At 42.0% G+C, this 26,373-nt stretch overlaps 1 protein-coding gene and 1 pseudogene across 4 annotated transcripts in view; both read left to right on the top strand.

The window, feature by feature from the left end:
* Window positions 1-24,412, top strand: part of GALNTL6 (polypeptide N-acetylgalactosaminyltransferase like 6) — a 1,047,269-nt gene extending 1,022,857 nt beyond the window's left edge. For all 3 annotated transcript variants that reach the window (XM_084760044.1, XM_084760046.1, XM_084760045.1), the window contains 2 exons: window positions 2,776-2,925; window positions 21,106-24,412. In XM_084760044.1, coding sequence (XP_084616170.1) covers window positions 2,776-2,925; window positions 21,106-21,255 — 300 coding nt within the window. In that variant the 3' untranslated portion in view covers window positions 21,256-24,412. The remainder of the gene's footprint in view (window positions 1-2,775; window positions 2,926-21,105) is intronic.
* On the top strand, window positions 9,316-10,423 carry LOC311585008 (glyceraldehyde-3-phosphate dehydrogenase-like; annotated as a pseudogene). Its single transcript has one exon. The product of its transcript is annotated as a glyceraldehyde-3-phosphate dehydrogenase-like (transcript).
* Window positions 24,413-26,373: the final 1,961 nt, after the last annotated feature.

Here is a 26,373-nt window from a genome sequence, read left to right as displayed (position 1 = left end):
TGTAGGACTGTAGGCTGACAGACAATCCAATTAGACATGCCTCCCAGACAGATGTCTCTGTTGTCTAGGAGAGACTAATGTGTGAGACTGTGTTTCCCTTGCAAGCACAAGGACCCAGGTTCAACCCCCCAGAATCCATTCCAAAAGACGAGTTTGGTCACACATACTTTTAATCCCAGCACTGGGAAGTGAACAACACAAGAGGATCTTGAGAGTTCACTGGACACCAGCCTAGTTTCTGTGGCAAGTTTCAGCCAACAAGGCACCTTGTCTTTAAAACAAACGTGTACAGTGCTGAAGAACGATGCCTAAGGCTATCCTCTGACCTCTGAACCATCTTGAGCACACACACACACACACACACACACACACACACACACACACACACACACACACATGCATGTATGTACAGGACAAACAATGTGGGAAAAGAAGCAGGCTATTGCAGTAGTTCTGGGCTGGGTTGGTCCCCAGCACAGCCAAAGATGAGAGACAGTGGCAAGACTTGATGAATAATTGGATGAGAAAAGTAAATGAGGCAAACTTTCAAAGACTTCACAGCACAGCTGACAAGATGAATGATATTACCACCAGCCAAGACAAACTGAAAGAGAACAGGCTATCCAGGAAATGGGAATCTGGTTGAGTGCATGCTATGTTGAAACAGGGTCATCTGGGCGATGCACAGTTGGGAAGTCCTGCTGGAGGCTAGACCAGACATGGTCACTGGGTTTTGAGTGTATTGGTGAAAACTGGTCTGGGGGAATTTAAGGCCAGGCAGGACAGGCAGATGAAAGGCAAGATTGTCACAAGAGAGGAGCACAGTACTTCAAAGCCACGGGTATAGTACATGCCGTGTCTATATCAGGAGCAGCCCAAATCAATGCGTCTCAGTCCACAAGCATGGGTGTTTGCTTGGGGTTTTTTGGTTGGTTGGTTGGTTGGTTGGTTGGTTTTTTGGGGTGGCTTTTTTCTTTTGGTTTTTCAAAACAGGGTTTCTCTATGTAGCCTTGGCTGTCCTGGACTCGCTTTGTAGACCAGGCTGGCCTCCAACTCACAGTGATCCACCTGCCTCTGCCTCCCAAGTGCTAGGATTAAAGGCATGCACTACCACACCCAGCTCCCACAAGCATGATTTAAAAACAGCAACAACAACAACAAAAAGAAAACCTGGGAAAGAGATTACACCCCTCCTCTTCATGGCTCCATCACAAATGCCTAACTTGGGCTAGAGAGATGGCTCAGCCTTAAGAGCACTGGCTGCTCTTCCAGAGAACCCAGGTTCAGTTCCCAGCACCCACATGGCAGCTCACAACTGTCTGTAACTCTTGTTTCAGGGGATCTGACACCCTCATACAAACATACATGCTGTCAAAACACCAATGTACGTAAAAGTATATAAATAAGTAAATAAAAAGAATAGATCAAAATGAAACACAAATGTACATTAAAATATAAACAAACAAATAAATAAGTTTATAAATAAATGAATAAATAAATTTAACCTAACACCCCTTCTCCTTCTGTCTGAGGCAATCCTGGTCTCTTGCCCTGTCTTTCAGGGGAACAGAGCACAGACACTCAGTCTTCTTGCGTAAGTTGGATTTAAATCATTTCTTTTTCTAGTCCTTTCAATTGTTTTCAGAATCCAACCACTTAGCTGTTTTCTCTTAGCCATCTCATGGATTGCCCTGGATTCTCTAGGTAGGACCTCGAATACTGAGGTCAGTGGTGAGTGTATTGTCTGCACTGTGCTTGTTTTCTGCCAAAAAGGCCTTGTCTCGGACAGCTGTCTGCCTCCTAGAGTCCTCTAAGAATTACATAACCTACTGAGCCAGAACTGAAAGAAATCACAAGGCTTCCTCAGTCCATCTTCTCCTTTAACTAAGGATCTTTTCTGGTGTACCCTACAAATGTACTCAGGTAACTAAAAAAAATGTTCTTTCTCAACGGGAATGCAGTTTGTTAATTTAACACGTTGTAAGGTTGATTTAGGACACATTTGTAATATTACAGAGTCAGACGGGTAGCACGGGTGAGGGTAGGGACAATGGACGGCATCCTGAGGTATTAAACGGGCTCGTGGAATCTTTCATTCCATGAAACTCCTGCATGAGGTCGAAGGTCAGGGACCTGTAAGTGGGAAGTGGACTCCTTACTGTGACTTACAAGCTAAAACTCTCCACACTGCCCCACGGAATCGCTCTAACCTACCCTAGAAAATTAATTTGCCTATTCTTTAGTTCATTGAGCTCGGCTTTCCTTTAAATTGGATTTTTCAAGGTGCGAGCATCAATCCAGCTCAACTTTAAGCCTTGTCCTTTGGCAGTTAATCTGCTCATTAGGCCAACTCTGCGGTCCTTGATCCAGGAACATTTTATCTACGTGACAAATGTTAAGAGTTTTATTAAAGGCTTTGCCTGTCTTCCATCCTCCCACTGCCCCTCCCTCCTCCCTCTCACCTCTCTCATCTTCCATCCTATCATCTCCTCTTCCTCCACCTTCAAAGTATCCTTCTCCCTCTCTTCCACTCTTCCCTTCTGTCCTTCCTTACCTGTTCCTAACCGAAAACTTCTCCTTTGCATTTTTACCAGTCTGGGCTCAGGGGCGGAAGTTGGAGCATGGCCTTTCAATGCTTCTGTTATGCTGAGGTCTCCTTCTTCCTTGGAATCAAAATGTGAGCTCTAACTTGTTAAAGCGTCTCTCCCCTATGCTCTGGAACCTTTTCCCCAAGTTGAACTCACCACAGCTTTTCTGCTACTGTTATTTTGCCAGCTCTTTACTTTCGGGTGGCGAGAAGATATTCGACCCGGTGAGCCTCTACATACCCGAAAATTCTGCTTCGATGCCATCTCGCACAGCAGCCCCGTCACCCTCTACGACTGTCACGGCATGAAAGGGAACCAGCTCTGGGGATACCGGGAGGTAAGAGTCGGCTCTGTGGTCATTCTCAAACTGTCGTGATTTCAGACTGTCGCAAGAGGTCTGTTAAAACCATGCTGTTTTGATTCAGAGTGTCACCTGGACATATGTACACACACACTCAGCTCACACATATGGAGGCCACCATGACAGGGAAAGATGCAGTAGAGAAAGCATGCTTTTACCTTCACTTGTCACGTGTACCTCTTCCCAAGCAAGGATAACTGAAAAAATGACTCCAGATAATGAGTACCACTCGGCTCAACGAAAAGCTGCCACATGTTAATTAAGCAAATATTCTTATGCATAATTCTTAAAAACCCTAACTCACAACGAACATAGATTAATACATCTATTCATTTACTGTATACCCCAGGGTATTGCTTAGCAGCTTTCTGGTTAAAACAAATGCATCAATGCATGCATACATATATACATATATACATGCATGCAACACGCGTACACACACATATTGATGTAAATATAACTGTAATATTTGGACAAAAAGTGACCTATTTGTGATGTGGCCATAAAAATCTTCCCTGATATATATATATATATATATATCAAAGGAAAACTTATTTGTAGAACCTAAAATAAATTAAGCTGTGAGTTAATACTTAATGACTAAAAATAGTTTTAAAACAAATATGATAGAAAATAATTTTAAAACAAATACAGACTCATGTTTATTGAGTTAATTAAGCAATTACATTATTTTTAAGCATTTTCATTCTTGGCTGCCCTTCAGACCCACAGAACAGACAGGCTCTCCCAGTTAGGGAGAGTTGGTGCTCTGACTCGACCCAAACTTTATTCAGGCTCTAAGAAAAGTGGACCTAGTGCTTTCAGTAGAAGCATGGTTCTCCTGTGATAGAGGCCAGCCAACGAGCCCCCAAATTACAGCCAAAGTGCCCCCCAATTACAGAAAGTGGAAGAGGCTGGGGTGGGGGACACAGGGGTAGGCAATAGCCATGAAAGTGTTTTCTCGCTTTGTGAAAGCTCTGGTTTAGACCTTTCAAGGTGCCCACACCAAAACAGCCGCACTCAGAGCAGACTTGGTTGTCACGCCCACTCCACCTATCATCATCTTCCTGGGATCCAGCAGATTTTGGCTTTATCTCCAGAAATGGCATAATATATCAGCTGTTACACCCTACAATTCAATTTAAAACCTAAAGAGCTAATGAGTAGATGGTCTCACACATACAAGGGAAAGGAACGGCTGCATGGGAAAACCTAACTGTTCTCTTCATGCAGTGTGTAATTGATTAGTCTTGTCAAACTCTCGCTATTCAATGCAATATGGTTGATGTGGAGTGTAGTAAGGTAAAGTTTTCCTCTCCAATGGTTATTTTCTGACCTTTAGGATGATATTTTCCGCAGACATCAATAAAACTCCCGATCTGCCTCCCATGCTGACGGCCCCTAATGAACAGAACATTTCTCATCATTGTACATTTATAGAACGAGAGATAGACCACTCAATAATAAGCAATTAAGCCTCGAAAATGCAGTTGTTTTCATTAGGGGGCTTACAAAAGCTTACAGATGGATAAGACCAACTAATGCACACGCACACAGAGCTCTTGGAGAAGAAACACCAGGCTGCAGTGATTTCAAAAGGGAGCTCATAGGAGCTTTAACACTGCAGACCTCTCCGGTATCTACAGGGATTGGTGGAAAACAATCGCTCGCTAGCTCTGGCTAGCTTCTCAGATCGGTGGCGGCGCTCAGCAAGAGGTCACACGCCACGGATTTATATAGCAAGTAAGGCATTTACACTCCATGAGGAACATGCCAACAGCTTAAAATGGAAAGTTTCTGAAATATCTCATTTTGGTCGATGACTCAGGCCTATGTAGCACACCTGTTTTTGAAAAATCCAAGGGCTGCTCAACACGTAGAGGGGAAAACATTCAGACAGCTCTCGGGTATGCCTCCTTCCCTGTTCAGCTGCGCTCGGCCTCGGGGAAAATGGGGGTAATCCACCAGTTCATCAATCTGAGGTTGTTTTGGAGTGTCTTCTTTTTATTACCATATTTTAAATTTGGTATTTATGAATATTTATGAATCAGTCCAAAAGTTCATCTCCTGAGCTCCCAAGGGAGCCATCAGGACCAACTCCAACTGTTCATGAAGAGCAAGCCTTGAGCAAGTGATTCGCACCCGTCACCTGAGGCCCCATAGCCAGGTGCTATTATATAGAATGTACGCAGGAAGATGTTAAGGTAATGCTGGTAGAACTGTGGCCAAACCAGCATTCAAACTCAGATGAATCTGGCCTCAATGTCTCTACTCACTCCTCCGATGTGCTCGTAAGAAACAAGATCAATATACCCCAGGAGAGTTCCCCGGTGTTTGCTGGATTTAGTTCAACAGACTCCAGCTATGTGGAGATTTCGTGGAGAAAGAAGTTGGCCAGTAAATTAATAAAATTAAATTTAAAAAGGGGAGGAGGAGGAGGAGGAGGAGGAGGAGGAGGAGAAGGAGGAGGAGGAGGAAGAAGAAGAAGAAGAAGAAGAAGAAGAAGAAGAAGAAGAAGAAGAAGAAGAAGAAGAAGAAGAAGAAGTTGGCCAGTATCTACCCCATTCAAACAGGTGAAGGTTGTGGTCAGACACCACTTCCTGGTCCATTAGCAACAATTAGCTCTCAGCTCTTATTCTTAAATAAGTCTCTTTGATGCCCCCAGAGGAGAGTGATGTCTCTATGTTACAATATTGTAACTACATTTGTACAAATGTGTCCCAGAACAGCACGTGTCTCCCTTAGGAGAGAAATCCCCACCTTGGTTCTCTTTTGCCACCAGGGGGACCCCTGTTACAAGAGGAGCAACTCAGGGAAAATATTTAAATCATCGTTCAACAGGAAACTCTCTTTTCGCCTCTTCCATCCCCACATCTACTCAATCACTACCACTTGCTGATTTCTGTGCCCAACCATTGTTTTCAAAACACACTCTTATGCCTGTGTACGAATGAGTGCATGCACACCACAGAGAGAAAGAGAGAGGGAGAGAGAGAGAGAGAACAATCCTTCCCATATTACCCTTGGGTCGCTGCAGTGGTTTCCTAAAGAATCTCCCTGCCCTTTCCACACTGACTTTTGTTCAGGGAGAGTTTCCAAAATATCTAGCCATTGCATTCCTCTGTTTTATAATGTTGCTTGGTTTCTTGCTGAGTAGAAAATAAATTCATTTCACCTCCCAATTCTTCTCCCAAACCTTCAGAAACTGCATAGAAGTCAGGCCTTAGTCTTAGTAAAAGTTAATATAACCTGGCCCTCTGGTAGTTCATACCTATAATCCCAAGACTCAGGAGGAGGCAGAGGCTGGAGGACTTGGTACCAGTTCAAGGCCAGTCTGGCCTGGACAGTGTGTCCCGGCATACACACTGTGAGCCAAGGCAACGAAGCGAGAGCCTGTCTCAAAACAGCAAAGAAAAGCTTAAAGTTATTTTTGGCTTCACTTTCAATTCTTCATTACTATAGCAGGTATAATAATTACCTGATAAGCCATGTAAAGCTTATAGCTGGACCAAAGCTCTATCCGTGTGGGTGGAAAATGGTAACAATGTTATTGCCTAACAGAATATATCCCTGAGGTAGTCAGTCTCTGATAGCAACACTAATAGCTGTTATCTTCACCAAACTAAAGCTCTCTCCCATGCCCTACTCCTCTTATGTCAACATTTTATTGGTAGCCTGCAGCATGTATCTTAATTTAAGAGTCTCAAAATGTATAACCTAAATTAAAACTGTGAGCACATTCATTTGAGAGGTGGATTCAAAAAAGGAAAAATTATAACTGTGTGCGTAATAATAAAGCTTCCACTATCTCACTAAATACCCAAATAAAAAACAAACACTATCACTTGTCATTAACAAAACTTTTTTCCAGGCAAGTGTGATTGAACACACCTATGATGTGTATGGTTTTTGTGTAGACCAGGATGGCCTTGAACTCACAGAGATCCTCCTGCATCTGCCTCCCAAGTGCTGAGATTAAAAGAATGTTCCACTCCTGCCCGGCTAGCATTGCATAAGTTGAAGACCAGCCTGGTCTATATAGCAAGTTCCACGCTAGCCAGCCAGAGCTAAAGGAGACTGTTTGAAAGAAGGAGAGGATGGGAATAAACCAGGAGCAGGAGGCGAGGGAAGGAGAGACCAGAGAGAGAAAGAGAAACTTTCCTTGACAGACTAAATATAAAATAAGATGTGGACTTTAACCACCCCTACTCAAATGTACAGGATATCATATGTAATGTAATTAGGTGGACTAAAGAAAGGTAAAGGCATCAAGATTAGAGAGGAAGAGGATAAATGGACTACTCACAGATAATGCATTTAAATATCTTGAAAACCCAAGAGTCTGGGCAACTAAACCATTACAATCGAATTAGAACATTTAACATGATTTCAACACGATGAGACCAGTTGTCCATACTTGAGCAACAAAAACCAGAAAATGAAACTAAAGAGCAGTTAGTTCTATGTTGTTATCATAAAATGCTTAAGATAACTAGTAAGTTCCTGTCTGGGGGTGGGGGAGACGTGCAAGGCCACCACAGGGAAAGCTGCAGAGCAGGGCTGGCTATCGTCTGTGGTAAACTTCTTGTTTAGCCTTAGTGACAGGAAGCTCTGGTTTCAAGCTACAGCCCAATGCAGGGAGGAGCAGGAGTGGGCAGAAAAAAAAAAGGTATTACAATATCCTTTAAAAGAAATTTTAATTGAAAGGGCATCATAAGGATTATAGCTTAATACTGTGAAGGTTAAGTTTTCAAATTGAAACATGCATTTGGTGTAAGCCAATCAAGTGGCAGCAGATTCAGATGTGAGAACTGATCAATACGATTCTAAAACCAAAGTGAAAGGATTGAAGATAGCTAAGAAAAGTCTGGAGTAAAAGCAGGAGTCAACAGAATTAAACATTACAAAAGCACCAGTTGTCAAAACGCATGAAAGTACATTTATTAAGGTGGTAGATTGTAAGCTAACAAAAGCTCTCTAGATGGTGAGGTTTGGGGATTCTGAAATCTCCCCGGGGGTTCTAACAGGCAGTTAGATGAAGACCCAATTTTCCAGCTCAGGTCTTGCCTACTTTCTCTAACCTGTGCCTGCCTCCTGCTTTCTGTGGGCTGCAGCATCACTCTCTCTTCCAGGACCACGTTCCCTGCCTTGTAACTTAAACATTGATCAAATGTGGTCAGTCACTTGTCACCTTAACTCCCTGAGGTCAGGAACCTTTTATCACCCTTTCCTCTGTGCCCTGAGACCAGGTTTCAGCTCAGGATAGCTCAGGATAGACACAAACTCTCCACGTGACGGTGGATGACCTAGATCTCCCAATTTTCTTGCCTCCACCTCCCTCCAAGTGCTAGGCTACCAGGCTTGAGCCACTGAACTCAGCTCTTTTCTTTCACATGCCTATGTCTTCCCTAATCCTTAATAGTGAAGTTTCTAAGTAAATACTCAATGACTGACTTAAAGATCCAAGGGTTTGGTTATGGGGTGTAGGCGTCTCTCCGTCAGGAAGCTCAGCTCTACTGCAGGAGCTTATCATTTCTTCATCACAAATACCCTCCCCCAATGACCAAACAGTAAACATTTAAAATTACTTTTTGTAGTGGCTCTCTAGGATGTTCTTACACTTTAATTTCCACTTTTGAAAAAGATGTTTATGTTTCATTAAACAGGGAGTGTAGATAAGAAAACAAAACAAAACAAAACAAAACAAAAACACCAGTTAAACCAATACCTATTAGTCTAAAGTGACCGAGTAGGTGAAAGTCTTGGCCTGTGCCAACATTTGACTATTTATCTTAACTTACATGCTAGGCTTTGGTCTCCACATGATAAAGTCATGCTGACCCACAGAGATGGCAGATGGGAGGCCATGGGACTGTTAATTTTAAAACATTCTGGTTAGATAGTGACTTCAGGCTCCAAATGAATATAGCCTTCACAATTAAGTCAGCAAAGAAAGAATGCATTTCTACTCTGACTCTAAAATGTGTGGTCATAGTTGAACAGCCCTTCCATTTTTAACAGTGTTGTAAAGTTCCTCCCTGACCTCTAGTATGCTACAGATTAAGGTTAGTCCATTTTGCTCAGAACAACTTAAAATATTTGAAAATGTTTGCCTGGTCGTTGGTCTTTACTGCTGATGCAATGGCCCAGTTTCCAGATTCTACCCTTCACATGGCTTCATTTGGATCGAATTCAATCTCCTGGACAGTCCATCTAGAGCAGCATGAACTTGTGGGTTGTGACCTTTGTGAGGTTGAAATGATCCTTTTACAGAGGTCGCCCGAGGCCATTAGAAAATATTTACTTACATTATGATTTATAACAGCAGCAAAATTACAATGATGAAGTAGCAATAAAAATAATTTTATGGTTGGGGGCCACCACAGCCTGAGGAACCAGATTAAGGGGTCGCAGCATCTCGGCTCCTCCTTATTCCAGAGACAGATGCATCTTCTCATGCAGTGCCAGCCTCATCCCTTAGACACGAGGGTGAAAGTTGGAGTGGACGGATTTGTCCGTATTGTCCCATGGCTACCAGAGCTCTCTGCTCATCTGGCAAAGTGGAGACTGTTGCCATCAATGACTCCTTCATTGATCTCAACTACATGGTCTACATGTTCCAATATGACTCTGCCCACGGCAAGTTCAACGGCATTGTCAAGGCTGAGAACAAGAAGCTTGTCATCAATGGGAAGGCGATCACCATCTTCCCAGAGCAAGATCTCGCTAACATCAAATGGGCTAATGCTGGTGTGAAGTGTGTTGTGCGGTCTATTGGTGTCTTCACTGCCAAGGAGAAGGTCAGGGCCCACTTGAAGGGCGGGGCCAAAAGGCTCATTATCTCCGCCCCTTCTGCTGATGCCTCCATGTTTGTGATGGGCGTGAACCATGAGAAATATGAGAAGTATGGCAACTCACTCAGGATTGTCAACAATGCTTCCTGCATCACCAACTGCTTAGCCATGGTCATTCATGACAACTTCGGCATTGTGGAAGGACTCATGACCATAACCATGCCATCACTGCTACCCAGAAGACTGTGGATGGCCCCTCTGGAAAGCTGTGGCCTGATGGCTGTGGGCCTGCCCAGAAGATCATCCCTGCATCCACTGGTGCTGCCAAGGCTGTGGGCAAGGTCATCCCAGAGCTGAACGGGAAGCTCCCTGGTATGGCCTTCCATGTTCCTACCCCTAAATGTGTTTGTCATGGATCTGATATGTGCTTGGAGAAAGCTGCCAAGTATGATGACATCAAGAAGATGGTGAGGTAGGCACTGAAGGCCCACTAAAGGACATCCTGGGTTACACTGAGGACCAGGTCATCCCCCGAGACCTCACACTCTTCCACCTTTGATGCTAAGGCTGGCATCGCCCTCAATGACAACTTTGTAAAGCTCATTTCCTGATATGTCAGTGAGTATGGCTATAGCAACAGGGTGGTGGACTTCATGGCCTACATGGCCTTCAAGGAATAAGAAGGCCTGGACCACACACACCAACAAGGACATGAGAACAAGAGAGAAAGAGATAAAGGCCTTGGTTGCTGAGGAGTCCCTGTCCCAACTCAGCCCTTAACACTGAGCATTTCCCTCACAGTTTCCATCCCAGACCCCCTCCCCTCCCCCCGCCAGAATAATATGAGGAGTCGGGGCAGCCCTAGTCTCTTGAATACCATCAATAAGTTAACTGCACTTACCAAAATAAAAGGGTCACAGCATTAGGAAAGTTGAGAACCACTGCTCTAGAGAGTTCTAGAAGATAGCATACAACCCAGAAAAGAGCCTAAAACTGCAAGTCTGCTTTAATCATGGAAAACAGAATGAATGACTGCCACTCTTTTTTTAAGCTTCTGTTCTTTTGCTATAATCAATACTACCTTAGCGCAAGTTGATTTTCTTGCTTGATTCATATGCTTGGCTTTTAAATTAGCTTGTGGAGCTAGCCACTTGTTTCTACTGGATTCTATCTCATGGAGTGTGGGGTGTAGCTCAATAAGTGAGCAAAGCCTTACCATGTACAAGGTCTCAAGTTAATTATCAGCATACCCCCCAAAAACAGTAATAAAAATAGGAAATTTTAAATTAACCCCACCTGGATTTTGGTTCTTTGCCCCCAACTTAATAGCAATTGAATTAGTTCATTATTTTCCCACTCACAGTTGAATCAGCGCATACGCAATATGCCTCATCAGAATTAATTGATCCCAATGTACACTAACTGAGCCCTCTATCATAAATCAAAAGTGTCACTGAATGACTAATGACCATTTGAAGGAATTTCCTTAACAAGATACAGATTTACCTAATACCACTAATATCTAAGCCACTGTCCTCTGCCTTGACCTTCAGAAAGCAAAGACTTTCAAAACCTCTTGTCAAAAACCAGAGGCACAATTCCTGCCCCGTCCACTTATATGCAATAGAAAGAGTCCCTGTACTCTGAGAAGACCTTGGGTCCAACTGACAGCTTTGTTACCTTATCAGAACAGGGCCAGGCTAATTCCCACAAGGGCCATCCCTTCACTAAGCAATGAAGCTCTATTGTTATGAGAATGCAACATCCACTAGTACACCCTGTGCCAGCAGGAAGTGACAATGTAGTGAGGTGTGACTTTATTTTTTTTCAACCGTCAATCTGGTAGTAAGAGGATTAGCCCCTGGGAAAGTATATGTTTACTAGACTGCTGTCTCATGGTGAAATCAGTGTTCTACTTAAGCTTTTTCCTCTGAGGTGAAGGTAAATCCTGGTCACCTGAAAGGACCTTTGAAAACCAACTAAAGGTGGGTCTGAAAGACGATAGAGGACCTTTGTTGTTGTTGTTTTTAATTAATTCATTCATATTACATCTCAATTGTTATCCCATCCCTTGTATCCTCCCATCCCTCCCTCCCTCCCACTTTCACCCTATTCCCCTCCCCTATGACTGTGACTGAGGGGGATCTCCTCCCTCTGTATATGATCCTAGGGTATCAAATCTCTTCTTGGTAGCCTGCTATCCTTCCTCTGAGTGCCACTGAGCCTACCCATCAAGAGGAGGTGGTCAAATATGGGGCACCAGAGTTCATGTGAAAATCAGTTCCCACTCTCCACTTAACTGTGGAGAATATCATGTCCATTGGTTAGATCTGGGTAGGGGTTTGATGCTTATTGCACGTATTGTCATTGGTTGGAGCTATAGTCTGAGCAGAACCGATGGAGGACCTTTCAAATAGCGCCATCACCCCATTCTGGTTTTGCCTATGCGTCTCACCTATCTGAAACCAGTTGACTGTCACAGTGTTCTAATGTCTGCCATTTCAACTTAGCAACAACTCAGTTGCACTCTGCATCACTCTGAATTAGAAAGACTCAATCAGAGTCTGCTCTTACATAAGGCTGAGCCAAGTGCTTGCCACCACCTAGATAGCCAAATGGAAACAGAGCTTGGTGATAGGATCTCTGAAAGACTCATGGTATTGTTGACAAGGACACTTCTTCCATTCAGAACAGATGTGAAGATGGAGCTGGACTGCTTTTCCACTTAAGACATTAAGGGTATAGACTTTGGGTCCTGGAGTGGAAGTGGGGTTACCATTTGCATCATGAGCTTTACTGTGCATCTTGGCTCTGGAGCCTTAGAAAGCTTCCTGTGTATCTCTATTTTTTTTTGTTATAAAATGAAAATAACAATATCATTCAATTTCAATAGTTATTCCAAAAATTAAATAAATTTTCATTGCACTTAGAGTATGGTATATAAGAGTTTGGTGAATATCAGCTGTTACCATCCATGTTTCAGCTAGCTATCTTCTGACTTGATTTTAACACCCAAATAAGTAAAGAAACACATTGTCTAAAAAGTTGTACTTCTAGACCAAACATTTATGTACTATTTTAACTATTCGTAGGTAAATATTAGGTTAATTTCACAAAAGGACTGATTTCTTTGTGCTTTCTTTATGTACACACACACACAGAAAGACATTGTGGCACATCATAGGGCTTAATTCATATTTGCTGAATGAATAATTGCATCTAGCTTCCTGTTTCTCCACATTCTGGTTTCTCAAAGAGTGGCTAAGGGGGGAGAAATGAAGAAATCTGGCACAGCACGTAGCACCATATGACTCATAAATATGCAGTAAACAGAGGTGTTAAGTTTACAGGACTCTAGGCAGGTTGATTTAGAGGACATAAGAAATATGGACAGAAGCAACAAGATCTAAAACAATTTATCTTCACGTGGAGTTTTGAGTTCAAAGAGAGTACATATAAAATACATACATACATACATACATATATACATACATAACTTTCAAAGCATGCACTGCCTAGTTGTATGTCAACTTGACACAAGCTAGAGTTATCAGGAAGGAGGGAGCCCCCAATTAAGAAAATGGCTCTATTAGGGCAGTAGGCAAGCCTGTAGGGCATTTTCTTAATTAGACTGATGGGGGAGGGCGCAGGCCATTGTGGGTGAGGCTACCCCTAGGAAAGTAGTCCTGGGTTCTGTAAGAAAGCAGGGTACTCAAGCCATGCGAGCCACCCAGTAAGCAGCATTCCTCTGTGGTCTCTGCCTTCACGCTCCTATCCTTCTTGGGTTTCTGTCCAAACATCCTTGGATGATGAAGTGTGATGTGGAAGCATAAGCTGCATAATCCCTTTCTTCCCCAAGTTGCTTCGGTCATGGTGTTTCATCAGAGCAACTGAAACCCTAAGACACTGCACGATATGACAACACAAAGCACCAAGCAACACACGGGACAGGGGTGCTGGGAAGATCAAATGAGTTTTGAAAGAAAACCAAAGAATGACTAGAAGTTAGATAATGATGAAAGTGGTATACACACACACACACACACACACACACACACACACACACACACACACACACACATCCATCCCAAGACACCAAGGTAGCAAGATTCCTGGTTTTCTACAGAGAACAGAAAAGAAATCCCACCTGAAATGCATAAGCATGAAGGAAAATGATGAGCTATGAGGGCAGATGTCTGTGTGGTGGCAGAATTGGACAGGAAAACATAAGTCAGGCTGAGAATATAGTTAAGCAAGAAGACATTGAGTGACACTGAAGAGCAGGTATCCAACATATTGGAATTTTCTGGATGCTCTGAGAGGAACTGAGTATATGCTGTGCACATCACTATGCACAGCCCAGTGAATATAGTTTGAGAGAAAGAGGACCAGCTGAGAACCAGCTATAGCCAACATTGTCTCAACATGTACACTAAGAACATTCAGAAGCATCACTTGTAAGAGGCCAAACTAAGCAATAATGTGTGAGACCAATGTTCTTCTGTGACACATCTGACTTGCTGCAGAAAAGGAAGAAAACAGTAAACAATATGACTGCTTGTCACTTGTATATCTGTTTAGAAGTTATCTGTGTTTTCTCAGAAGCCAACAGTGAAACTAAGGACTGATTTCTCTCCAAGAACTCAAATGATGGTCATGTACCAACCGTGCTCTTCTCCACAACCTTGAAAGGCGGCAGAGCAGATCTTATCAATGTGCACCTCATCTCTCCCTTCTTCCTATTGACCTCACTTTACAGACTATAGGGGAATGAATCACTGATAGACTAAATGATCAACAAAAAGTCACCGCCAGGGACAAACCTGAGTTAAAAGTCATACATAAAGCCTTTATTCCCTCCATACCACACACCAGAGACATTGACTATGAAGGAGTTCTCTCACATAAAAGTATCTACTTTTGTTGTTCTAACATTCACGTTTTCAATCACAGGAAAATTTATCAAGCTTCTGTAATTAACTCTTTTTTATATCGATAAACTACCTTGACATCTTGTCTGACCAACTTCTTATTGGATATAAACACCTAAATATCCTATATGCATCTCCAACTTAGTATGTCTAAAACAGAAACCACTATCATAGCCAGCCACTCCTGGTCCGAGTCATCTTTTATTTTCCCAGTTCAATATTGCTTTTACTTCAGTCACTCACCTTCTCCATGTACCACAGCCTCCACATCCCATTAATTATAACACTATGCGCATTTAAGTTCTCAGATATCTCAAATAACCTCAGCTCACGGCGCTTGCTAACCCCTAGCCTGCTTCTGTATCAGCTCAAACTCGGATTGTTGCTGGTGCCTTCATCAGTTCTCTCATGATGTACTCCAATGCCTTCCTCCACGTTATCCTAAGTACCAATCCTCCAGTGGCTACTCCTCAGTGCCTACATGGAGAAGCAAGTTCTTAAAATTGAACCAAAGTGTCTTCATGTTATGGCCATTGCATGCTTCTTAGATATAATCATCTGAAGTCCATAGTATGTTCCCTGCGTTCTGGTGACACCAAAGATGCTCTGGTCACCATAACTTGATTTGTCTAGCACTCAGTTACCTCTACCATTCCTGTTTCTTTAAACTATTGATCCAAAAGGGTGTGCTTACAGCACCGGCCCTTCTTGCTCTCTCTCTCTGGAAACTGCTATACTTGAGCCTTTGCACTGCTAATTCTCTTTCCTTCTGGCCCCACCATTGTCAACTCAGGTCCTCCTGATTTCTCCATTTTTATATAATATCATATTTATTATATTTATTGTTTATGGCCTATGCTCCTACCCCTACATTTAGAATGTAAGACTGTACATAACATAAGACCTAGAACTTTGAAATGGTTACAGCAAGGTATAGAGAGAAAGCACTTGACAATTTAGGCATCGGCAATGGCTTTCTGAACAGGACTCCCAATAGCTCAGGACATAATAACAAGAACTGACAGATGGATTTCATCAGATTAGAAAGCTTCCACAGAGTAAAGAAAACAATTATCAGAGTAAAGAGGCATTCTACAGAATGAGGGGAAATCTGCTAGCTATCCATCTGCAAGAGATTAATATCTAGAACATATGAAAAATTCAAGAAGTAAAAAGCAAATAATAGGCAAATCAATAAACAGCCAAATTAATTAAACAGATTATTCTCAAAGTACAAACCCCAATAAATTTACAAGATAATGTTCATAAATGATGATCCTCCGGCACCAGAGAAATGCAAATCAGAACTACATTGACAGTCTCTCTCATCCCAGTCAACATGGCTATCATCAGGAAAACAAATGCTGGCAAAGACAAGGGTAACAACTTAATATTGTTGGTAGGAATGCAAATTAGCCCATCTGCTGTGGAAGTACTTATGGAGGTTCGTCATAGAACTGAAAATGTAACTGCCACATTCTCTAGCTGTATTGCTCCAGTTATATACAGGAAAGAGTTTAAGTCAGCATGCCACCATGTGTACTGTAGCCTTTTTCACAATAAACAAGAGACAGAATCACCTAAGTAGCTGTGAAAAAAAATGGAATGAAACTGTGAGATAGATAGATAGATAGATAGATAGATAGATAGATAGATAGATAGATAGCTAAGACCCTGGTAAACAGAATCTGCCCATTAATTTTTAAATTAATCAAATGCATAAATGCATTGTTTCCTAATCACCTTCATTGACATTGTTCTAATTCAAACACTTATTATGTACTTTTGATCTCCTTGTTTGTTGGGTTAGAAGATATGACTTAAGTTATCTTCTTGCGTATGCCTCTTTCTTGACATTAACCAAAATATAAAGGGCACTTTATAAATATCTATTGAACTCAGTTTGCCCATCTGAATAATGTATTCAAAAGGCCCACATACCCGATTGTTCTCTTTTCTGGAAAGCTCAAAACCTGAAACGATAGTAATATCTCAAGCTAAAGATGTAAATCAAGGATAGGCGTGGTGGCACACACCTTTAATCCCAGCACTCAGGAGGCAGAGGCAGGCGGATTACTGTGAGTTCGAGGCCAGCCTGGTCTACAAAAGTGAGTCCAGGACAACCAAGGCTATCACAGAGAAACCCTGTCTCAAAAAAAAAAAAATGTAGATCAGCCAAAACTCTATAGTTACTCAGAAAAGCTGATTCAATGGTCCTAGGTTCCCGCTGTTTCCTAAATCTTTTTGTTTAAAGTGGGAGGTACTGTTGTACAATGTGAGTGAGTAACTGAGTCAGAGGGTACATCTTTCAGAAAATGCCCTTTGGTGTTGAATAGCTAGCTGGCCTCAGACCAGATAGTTAGTACATTATGGTTTTTAGAGCTGAAGATGCTTCTGACTAAAAATAAATTAGGGGACGGGGAAGCTATCACACAATTACTCATATGTGGGGCATGGAGCCAGCAATTCACATTTTATCCCCATAACAAACTTGGGTACATTATCTATATTTCCAAGTACATGAACTACAGTTCATAGATTTTAGTACCTTCTCCAAAGGCAAACAACAAGCAAGTGGTTGACTAGAATTTATGCGGCTCCCTATACAGCCACAAATCTCAGGCCTTTTCCCAGGACAGCGAGGCTCCTCCAGCTGTATCGTGTTTTGTTCTGGGAATCCTTTTACTGTGAGGTATGCACTTCCTGTGAGGTATGCACTTCCTGTGAGGCATGCACTTCCTGTGAGGCATGCACTTCCTGTGAGGCATGCACTTTCTGTGATGCATGAACTCTCATGTCTATTTTACTGCCTTTGTGTCTTTAGCACTCAGTTCTTTCAGGACCCCAAGCTCAAGCTGGAATGTTTTGTGCAGCTCACTTACTCTTTTAAGTCTCAGACTCTGTGAATCTGGAAGCTAAGAAAGTGCAGTTACAGATGTGAGAACACACAGGTATCCCACGTCAAGTCTGTGGCCAGCCTTGAAATAGTATGCCTTTCCATGAACTACCCATGCTCATCTGCATGCACTGATTTCCCGGCACCAGGAACTTATTCTGAGGGGCAGCTCAGCATCCTTAGACATCCTGTGCTTGGTGCTTTCTAGTTTTCTTAGACAACGTGACGTAAAGATGATATTAAGACCCAGGGGTCATGCCCAGAGCCTTTTGTCAGCACTGGGCAAAGCAAAGCAAAGACAGAACATAGCTCATCACCTACAGAAGACTGGCATGGAACATCACACTTTCCAAAGTACCCACAAGTCTATTCCACAAGAAAGAAAGAAAGCGTCCCATTCACAGGCATGACTGATGGGATGACGGGCAGAGGAGAAGAGGGTTGTCATGGCAGAAGAGATATATTCGGAGGGCGATTATTCACTCCACTGACTTAATTTCAAGTACCAGATTCATCGATAAAAGACATTTAGTAATCCCAAAACCCAGCCCTGTAGACGCTTATAGAGAGCAACTATGTCACCCTCAGGGTCAAAAGTGACAAAGGTACTTTCTGTTGAAGGCTGAAAATGTTCCTATAAGTTTCATCTCTGTGGCCTTTCTGGGCACTCCAAAGACAAGGGTGCAGGGTGAAATGAGCTCAGTCGGTAACTAGAGAATAATCAGTTGCTTTTAAGGGAGCACTAATACCCTGCCATTCATCTCTGTCACGAGTAAACTTTGAAACAAAGTGCTCATTCAACTTTATGACGGAGGAAGACTTTAGGGTGTGTCTATTTCACGCTCTCATTTTACATCAGCTTCCCTGATGTAGATAAATACAACGCATTCCCATTTTTCAACTCCTATAAGGACACAGAGAACAAGCACAGAAAACTATTCTGGATTGTTCCGGTCCCACTAAATTTACATAGCCTGCCTTGACTATACCAATGAGTGCACCTGTCTGTATTTGTCAGAACTTGCATTTCCACAAGGGGTTTGGAAACTACAGTCAACTGATGGCTCAGAAATGAATGTACAGAAAAATAGAGTGCCTAGGAAATCTGGTTTGGCTTCTCTGGCCATGCTGGCACACGCACACCAATGAGGACAAGAAACCAGAGGGCCAGGCGTGGTGGCACACTCAGGAGGCAGAGGCTGGCAGATCGCTGTGAGTTCGAAGCCAGCCTGGTCTACAAAGTGAGTCCAGGACTGCCAAGGCTACACAGAGAAACCCTGTCTCAAAAAACAAACAAACAAAAAAACCCAAACAAACAAAAGAAAAGAAAAGGAATAAAAAAAAAAAAAGAAATCAGAGAGTGTTCATTTTCTTTACTGACTTTAGGTTTCACGGAAATGCATGTTTTTTAAGGGGAAGCTGGAGGTGTCTAGGGCTCTGCCTGAGCTGTTGGTAAAAGCAGTAGGAAGAAAGGAAGGTACTAAAGACGAGAAGGAGGTGCATGTACATGGAGCGGAGTTAGGTTAGAATTTAGCAAGTCAAACAGAATTTTCCTGAACGTTAACAGTTTAAGAACGGTCATAGTGGGGCCCACGAGAAGGCTCCGTGGGCAAAGGTGCTCACATGCAGCCTGGCAACTTGAGTTTCATACCTGGAGCCCACATGGTGGAAGGAGAAAACCGAATCCTGAACACTGCCCTCTGACCTTCACGCATACACTGTGACATGCACACGCATACACACTGCACACTAAGCAAATGTAAAAAAACATTAAACGGTGCTATTTGGTGGGAACTGAAGTGTAATTCAGTGGTAGAACACTCTTCTAGAATGCCCACAATTTGAATGGGTGTGTTTCCCGGCACTATATAAAAAGTAAAACCATGAAGATTGCTTGAAAGCTTAGTTTAAAAAAAAAAAATATTTGATCCATGTAGCTAAGCTGCTGGAAATTGAGGCTGAAACCTTGAAGGCTGTGATGAGGAGCTGAGAGCAGTCGCATCTTAGAATGTGTTGTCTCCCCCACAAAGGAAAAGAGTTTCATAGAACCCTCCCCTGGGGTCAGACGGCAGAGGAGTTAGTGAAAAAGTTGAAAAGAATTGTAAAGAGGCCTCGGGAGACCTCTGAATTCAAGTTCAGAAAGCAAAATCCACAACAAACCTTGACTTTAAGGAATAGAATAAAAAACCCTTTGTGATAGGAACAGTCCTCTGTTTACACTAAAAATAGAAACGCATATTGAATTGCCACGTTTCCTTTCTTCTTCTTCCTTATTTCTCCTTTCCCTTCATGCAAACATCCTGATCCTTCAAGGACATTAAATATTGGTTTGATTGAGTCTTAAAAATCCAGGAACCCATAAGTGTTTACAAAGGGTGGCTGAGAAACTCTTAATCCTAAAAGTACTGTACATTTCCCGTGAGGGAAAACCAACCAGAGCATCCGGAACCCCAAAACCGTTCCTAGGCTGAATAATAAAGCATCGTGTGATGCTAACGCTTAAGTGGTGATTTAGGGAGCTTCCCTCAAATCATCGACACTTTTAAAGAAAACTCATGAACACCGTATGAGTGAGTGTTTGACCTAAGGGAGGGGCTTTCCCTTTCAACTTTTCCTTCTCTTCCTAGGTGCACGATAAAAAGGGGTGTGTTCAGAAAATGAGCTTGCTCAGGACTTAAACTCTGTGCCCTGGGAGCGAGCGCCTTTTATTCACTAAGCTGTGAACTGTCTCAAGTACTTAGGTGATTGATTGACTGATTGATTATGGGCTATTAATACTAAGTACATGAGACCTCCGTTTTACAAAAAGTCACCAGAACCATGCATGTTATCTAAACTGCAACATCATTGATATTGTGTTGAAGAAGTTGGAAGCACTGGCTCTTCAGCACTCACAGATTTGACCTTTTACACTTGGCTGTTGCCTATGTTTCCCTTCTCCCTAGCCCTTCATCCATCTTCCAAAGACAACAGCTGAGCACCTGGCATTTCAACTTTGATTTCCTTTGTTTTCTGCAATATACAATTGGTGTATAGTCTCACATACTTTTTTAGTTGTGTGTGTTTATTATTTCCTGTGCACTCAATTACAGTGTGTGTGTGTGTGTGTGTGTGTGTGTGTGTGTGTGTGTGTGTGTACATGTCATATTTTATCCAAATGGCTAGAAGCCCTTTATATTTGTCAGCAGCTGAACATGAAGAAAAATACTCACTACAAAACACAAAATGAGTGAATTCTTCTTTTTAAAAAAAATGAATGAATTGTTTTTGTTGTTGTTGTTGTTGTTGCTGGTTTTTGGTTTTTTGTTTTTTGTTTTTGTTTTTGCTTTTTTGGCTTTGTTTTGTTTTTGTCTCAGATGACTAAGTTGTCTTGGGAGTTATGGATCCTTTGAAATCTGATATTCCTTGACTTGGGAGCTGGTTTAATTAGACTCTGAGTATATGCTCAGATATAAACAAATATTTTACATGCATAGACTTTGGGCAGTAGCATTCACCACATACTATATCAAGCTTTTCTTTCTAATCCATCTAGGACAGAACTTTATTTCATCCTGTGAGCAACAGCTGTATGGACTGCAACCCTGCAGAGAAGAAGATTTTCATGGCCAGGTGTGACCCTCTATCTGAGACTCAGCAATGGATTTTTGAACACATCAATATGACTGTTTTAGAAAAAAATTAGCCACCATGCCAGCTCCTAGGAAGGAAAAAAAAGTGATTACCTACCGATGGTCACAGGCACCCGGGTCTCGGGAGTCAGGAATAATATTTCCTAGACCCAGGGAGCCTGCTTGGAAGATGTGTAAATGTCACGTGGACGTAGGCTGTCCCGGAGAAGTTCCTGTATCTGAAGGTCTTGGCTGAGAACCTCACCAAGCTGCTTCTGAGAACTGAGAGCAGCAGTTCCCTTGCTGGCCAAGGGGAGGAATTATTTAGGGACTTTTCACCACGACTGCTGAGCTAATCAACCCTAGCATTTTCTCAGGTCAAATCCTGCAGTAGTGAGTACCTATGAATGGATCCTATTACTCGGGTGGGAGGGGGGTGGAAAACAGAGCGCATGACTGCTCTGGCAACCTGAGGCTACCAACAGGCCTAGAACTAACCACGCTTAAGGGGTGAGCTACGTACTCTTTGGTGCCATTCTCTGAGGATGGGTTAAGCAGGTTTAACCCTTTAAAGTGCTGCAGATGATTTCAGAGTGCTCATACCATTGTTCTGTTTCCTTTGGACTTCTCTTTAAAACAGGGGTGCGTAGCATCTAAGACTTACATGACATGCTCTCATTACACTTGCTATTCTAATTTCAGGGCCTACGTTATCTGTCATGGTTCATAACAGGTCATGTTCCACCAATCAGCTGAAGCTCTGTTTCAGCGCCCTTGGATGAATTCAATTTAAAACACAAACAAACAAACAAACAAACAAGCAAGCAAAAACCTATGCTACCCAGTGACTCCAAAGAAAGATCTCACAGAAGCAACAAAACAACCCGCACACATACACATGCACATGTGTACACATGTGCACATGCGCACTCGCAAACACACACACACACACACACACACACACACACACACACACACGAGGAGAAATTTCCCTTAGAAATCTACTCTTACTTTTCTCTTATTTTTAAATAAAAATCTGCTGTTTGTCCAGTCATAATTTTTATTAAAGAAGGAAATGGAGTGGGGTCCATGTAATTGTTTAGTCTTTCTTAAATAAATCTTCACTCCAAGTGATGTGGAAATGGCCTCAGTCATTTCAGTCCTGTTTAGTCTGGGAACTTTAAAAGTGCTGTTACTGAATTATTAGTTTTATAGCCCACCCCCATTAAAAATAATGATCTTGCTGTTTTGTTTGGAAGCCCAGAAAAGAAATGACCATTAATAAAGCCTTTCTGATACCATTTTCTGTTAATGGGCAATATTTCAGGGGTATGGAAAAAGGAAGTAACTTCAAAACTAACTAAACTGGATATTTAATTGTTGAAATAATTTTTCCTTTTCCATACTGTGGGAGTGAAGAGAAAAACGCGTAGGCCTGAGAGAGGGGAAATCACACTGGTTATATACTCTCGATTTGTTCTGGTAACAGGTTGTTCTTACATTGTTTTTACTATTTTTTAAATATAGTTTCCTTGTTAATAAAAATACATACATCAATATGATCTATTCATTTTGGCCATAAATCACTGAAGTTTAGGACAGGAAGATCCAGAAGAGTTCATTCCTTTTTGTTGTTGTTTATATTTGTTTTGCTTGGTTTTGTTTTTAAGATAAATAACAAAATCCCAGAGATTCCCAGACCTGGCAGGGTTTCTCTGATGGACTTCTGAGTCACTGCACTTCCCTCGAAATGCCCGAGCATTCAGAACCTAACATGTGAAATCTCTTCTTGAAAATATGTACATTTTTTTTCCTGTCCTCTAACCTTAATCAAAACGTGCAGTTTGAGCATCCTGCTAAGAATCAGGAAACGGTGACTTTGGTATCTTTACTGATTTTTTTTTCAAGCATTCTTTTAGAAAGCTGTTCTTTTCAATCTGACCGTCGCCAAGATCTTTTGTATAGGTCAAGTGATCTCGAAACAGCCACGAAGCATAATGGAGAAAATCAATAGTGAGAAATTAACCTGTGTGTTGAACATGTCTAAGGAGTAGGTGAAGACTTATCTCAAATGTTCAGAGAGCAATCTGGCTGGAGAATTAGATGAGCCCATAAAAATTCACATTATGTCATTAAACAGTTGATTGCTATTTGCAATTGTACCAAAGAGACAACCCTGGGTTGTGTACCCTGGAAAGCCCAGATAGGTAATAATCTCTTAGGATGCTATAGTCATGGCTGCCTAGCCAGGCCTTAGCCTACGTACTGCAGGATTTTAGTGGATACACTATGATCAATCAAGATTGCTCTCTTACTCTCTAAAGAAAAGATTATTTAAAAAGAAATTATTTTGTGGGGCGTGGTGGCACACACCTTTAACCCTAGCACTCAGGAGGCAGAGGCAGGTGGATCACTGTGAGTTCGAGGCCAGCCTGGTCTACAAAGTGAGTTCAGGACAGCCAAGGCTAACACAGAGAGATTCTATCTCAAAAAAAGCAAAAAACAAAACAAAACAATGATTTTTTCTTTAAAAATAGAAAGAAAGTTTGGGACATTAAATCGAAAATTTAAACTTCCAACTATGGACCAGTCATTAATTGCTTGCACGTGTGGATTACATGACTAAAACGGAGCCTGGAGAGTTCGCCCCTAAGCAGGTGGGCAGAGCACCACCAAAAAAGCACACCGAAAGAGGTATTTCCTGTAGCACTGAAGGTCAGGAGTCTCCTTGCCTGAAATACAATCTGAAAAACATAAAACTACATATATTTGCACTTTTAATTAACAGGAGGGACTGGACAGTCCCTGGAAAGACTCTTGTTCCTGGAAGTAAAAGTCCTTCAGAATTCAAGTAGAATTCTCACCAATTCCTTAGTCAAAGTGGGGATGGCATAAAGTCAATGTGAGCAACAGATGTCACAGTTCCTCCACCATAAGTAGTAGTTCTGAGAGAAGGAAATAATTAATTTTTAAATGCCTCTTATGTTTTTATGGGAAAAAAATGATGCTGTAAAACAACTGGGAATTAACTGTGTGATTCATACTTTTTCAAGACTGGGTGAGTACCTTGGCAATAACAATGTACCGGCTTCTATGTCTACTGTAATTTACTTTGAATATGATCACATGACTGTTTTTCCAATGTATCCATTCTATCAGAAGCCTCCGTGAATAATGCAAGTTCCAGGACTATTTTGTGAATTGATAACATAGAACTTTATACAATAAATGAATAACGTAATGCAAATGGACTCACAGTCAATGAAAAAGAAGTGCTAGGCCCATTATTTCTACATTTCTTTAAAAAAAAACAAAACCATGAAACCAATGTCAACTTGACACCACTTCTTTCAGTGGCAATTATATATTTTAAAAGAAGATAGCTGTCAAAATATAAGTATGCTCCTTGCTGTCACATGAAAAACTTCTACTTTTTTCTTCCGTCTTTGAAATTGAACCTAGGGCATTGAGCATATGAGGCAAGCGCTCTGAACTGTGTTCCCAGCCCTATTTTCATCCTTCTAGAACTGTCTATAAGAAAGGAGCAAAAAGGAATCTTTTACTTGAAAGACCAGCTCTATAAAGGCAGCATATCCATCAAAAGAACCAGCGACGCTTTGATTCTAAAGCCAGCGAGCTGTCCATCAGTCAGAGGGTTACTCCTGCCCCTGGGACATCCTTCACCCGATTCCTCACACTCCTCAGGGCTCAGAAAGGGGGTGCTAGCAAAGATGACTTTAACTCCCTGTCTTAATCTTTCCTGGAGTCAGCAGTTCCCCTGCTCTCACCTGTAGAGGAACGCTGGCTTTGCCCCCCCCCTTTCAGAATTTAGGATCATCCTTGAAAATATGACATTGTGACAGTTGATTTATCCCCAGAAGCTGCTTACTAAAATGTCTTTAGGTTCTTATTCTTTAGGGAATAGAAGGCTGCCATATACGTAACCAGGAGCTGGGAATATGCTGGAAATAAGACCTTCAATATAAATCATGCAAAGGAACACCTCAAAGCGAAAATGTTTAAGTGATTCTTTATGATCCTGTGAGCGACCATATGCGGGGAGAAGTGCGTCATCATATCTCTAGACATGGGTGTGTACAGCCTTCCCTATTCAATGCCTGGGAAAACTCTACCCTTGCTGTCATCACTCACAGACCACAGGGCTAACAGTAATTTTCCTCTATGCCTGAAGCTGTGGTTGAGGACACTGAAGCGTGACACGTGGCCAGTCGTTCCCACACTGCCAGCCTTGGAAGAGTGTTCTCTGCTTGCAGAACGTGCATGCAGGCTTTTGGCAACTCCATTTGGTAGACATTGACACTGGCCTGAAGCTTTTCTTAGCAGCCACTCATCTCTGCCCTTGGCATTCCAGACTGGCATGTCTGGTTCTGTAGCCTGTCAGCAAACACAGCTCATGCACAGGTTTGATGCTTCTCTTCAGAGAAATCTGGAGTGTTCTTCTGTATCCCCCCACCTGATGTTGCCCCCTTCAGCTCCCCTCACACTAGCTTTTTGGAGATTTTCAGTTCTCCATTATTCACGTCTGCTCAGTGCAACAAAGTGAAATGACTGAAGCAGTATAGAAAGGCTGGCTAAATTCAGAAATCCTATTACTAATTGCTTTACTCTCACATCATTGAGTACCTTGGGGTGGAAGCCAGTCATACCTACAAAGCATACGTCCTGGCTTTTTGGGGACAGCTTGGTTTATGTTTACTTACCTATGTCATTATGCACCTCCTCTTGCTCTTAAAAGTGACCTGAATTACCTAACAAATTAAAGTTACCTTACTTATAATCCATCCAGGTGGCTGTATATGATTCCTCTGTGGGAATTGCTAAGTAGCCTTTTTTTTTTTTTTTTTTTTTTTTTTTTTTTTTTTTTTGCTTCTTGATGTCTGCAAGAAATCAACTAGCCTTCCCTTCATATGGGAGCTGACCATGGCCACTCTAGTGATGACTTTCTGTTGTATTTACATGATAGTTTACAGGTTGTTTAAAGGAGGAGTTATCATCAAGACATTTCATAGTTCTTCATGTATAGACTGTAGACACCCAGCACAGACTAAGAGCTGGGTTTTTTTTTTCTTCTAATATCATGGTGTTACAGGACAAATGCTGTTTCATTATTGTTTTTGCTTTGCAAGGCCATCTTATATTTACTATCACTTTCTGCCCAATATACTGACTCT

Source organism: Acomys minous (assembly GCF_964271855.1).
Source record: "Acomys minous genome assembly, chromosome: 15".
Lineage (NCBI taxonomy): Eukaryota > Metazoa > Chordata > Mammalia > Rodentia > Muridae > Acomys > Acomys minous.
Note: the sequence above shows the minus strand (reverse complement) of the source record. Positions and strands in the feature narration are given on the sequence as shown.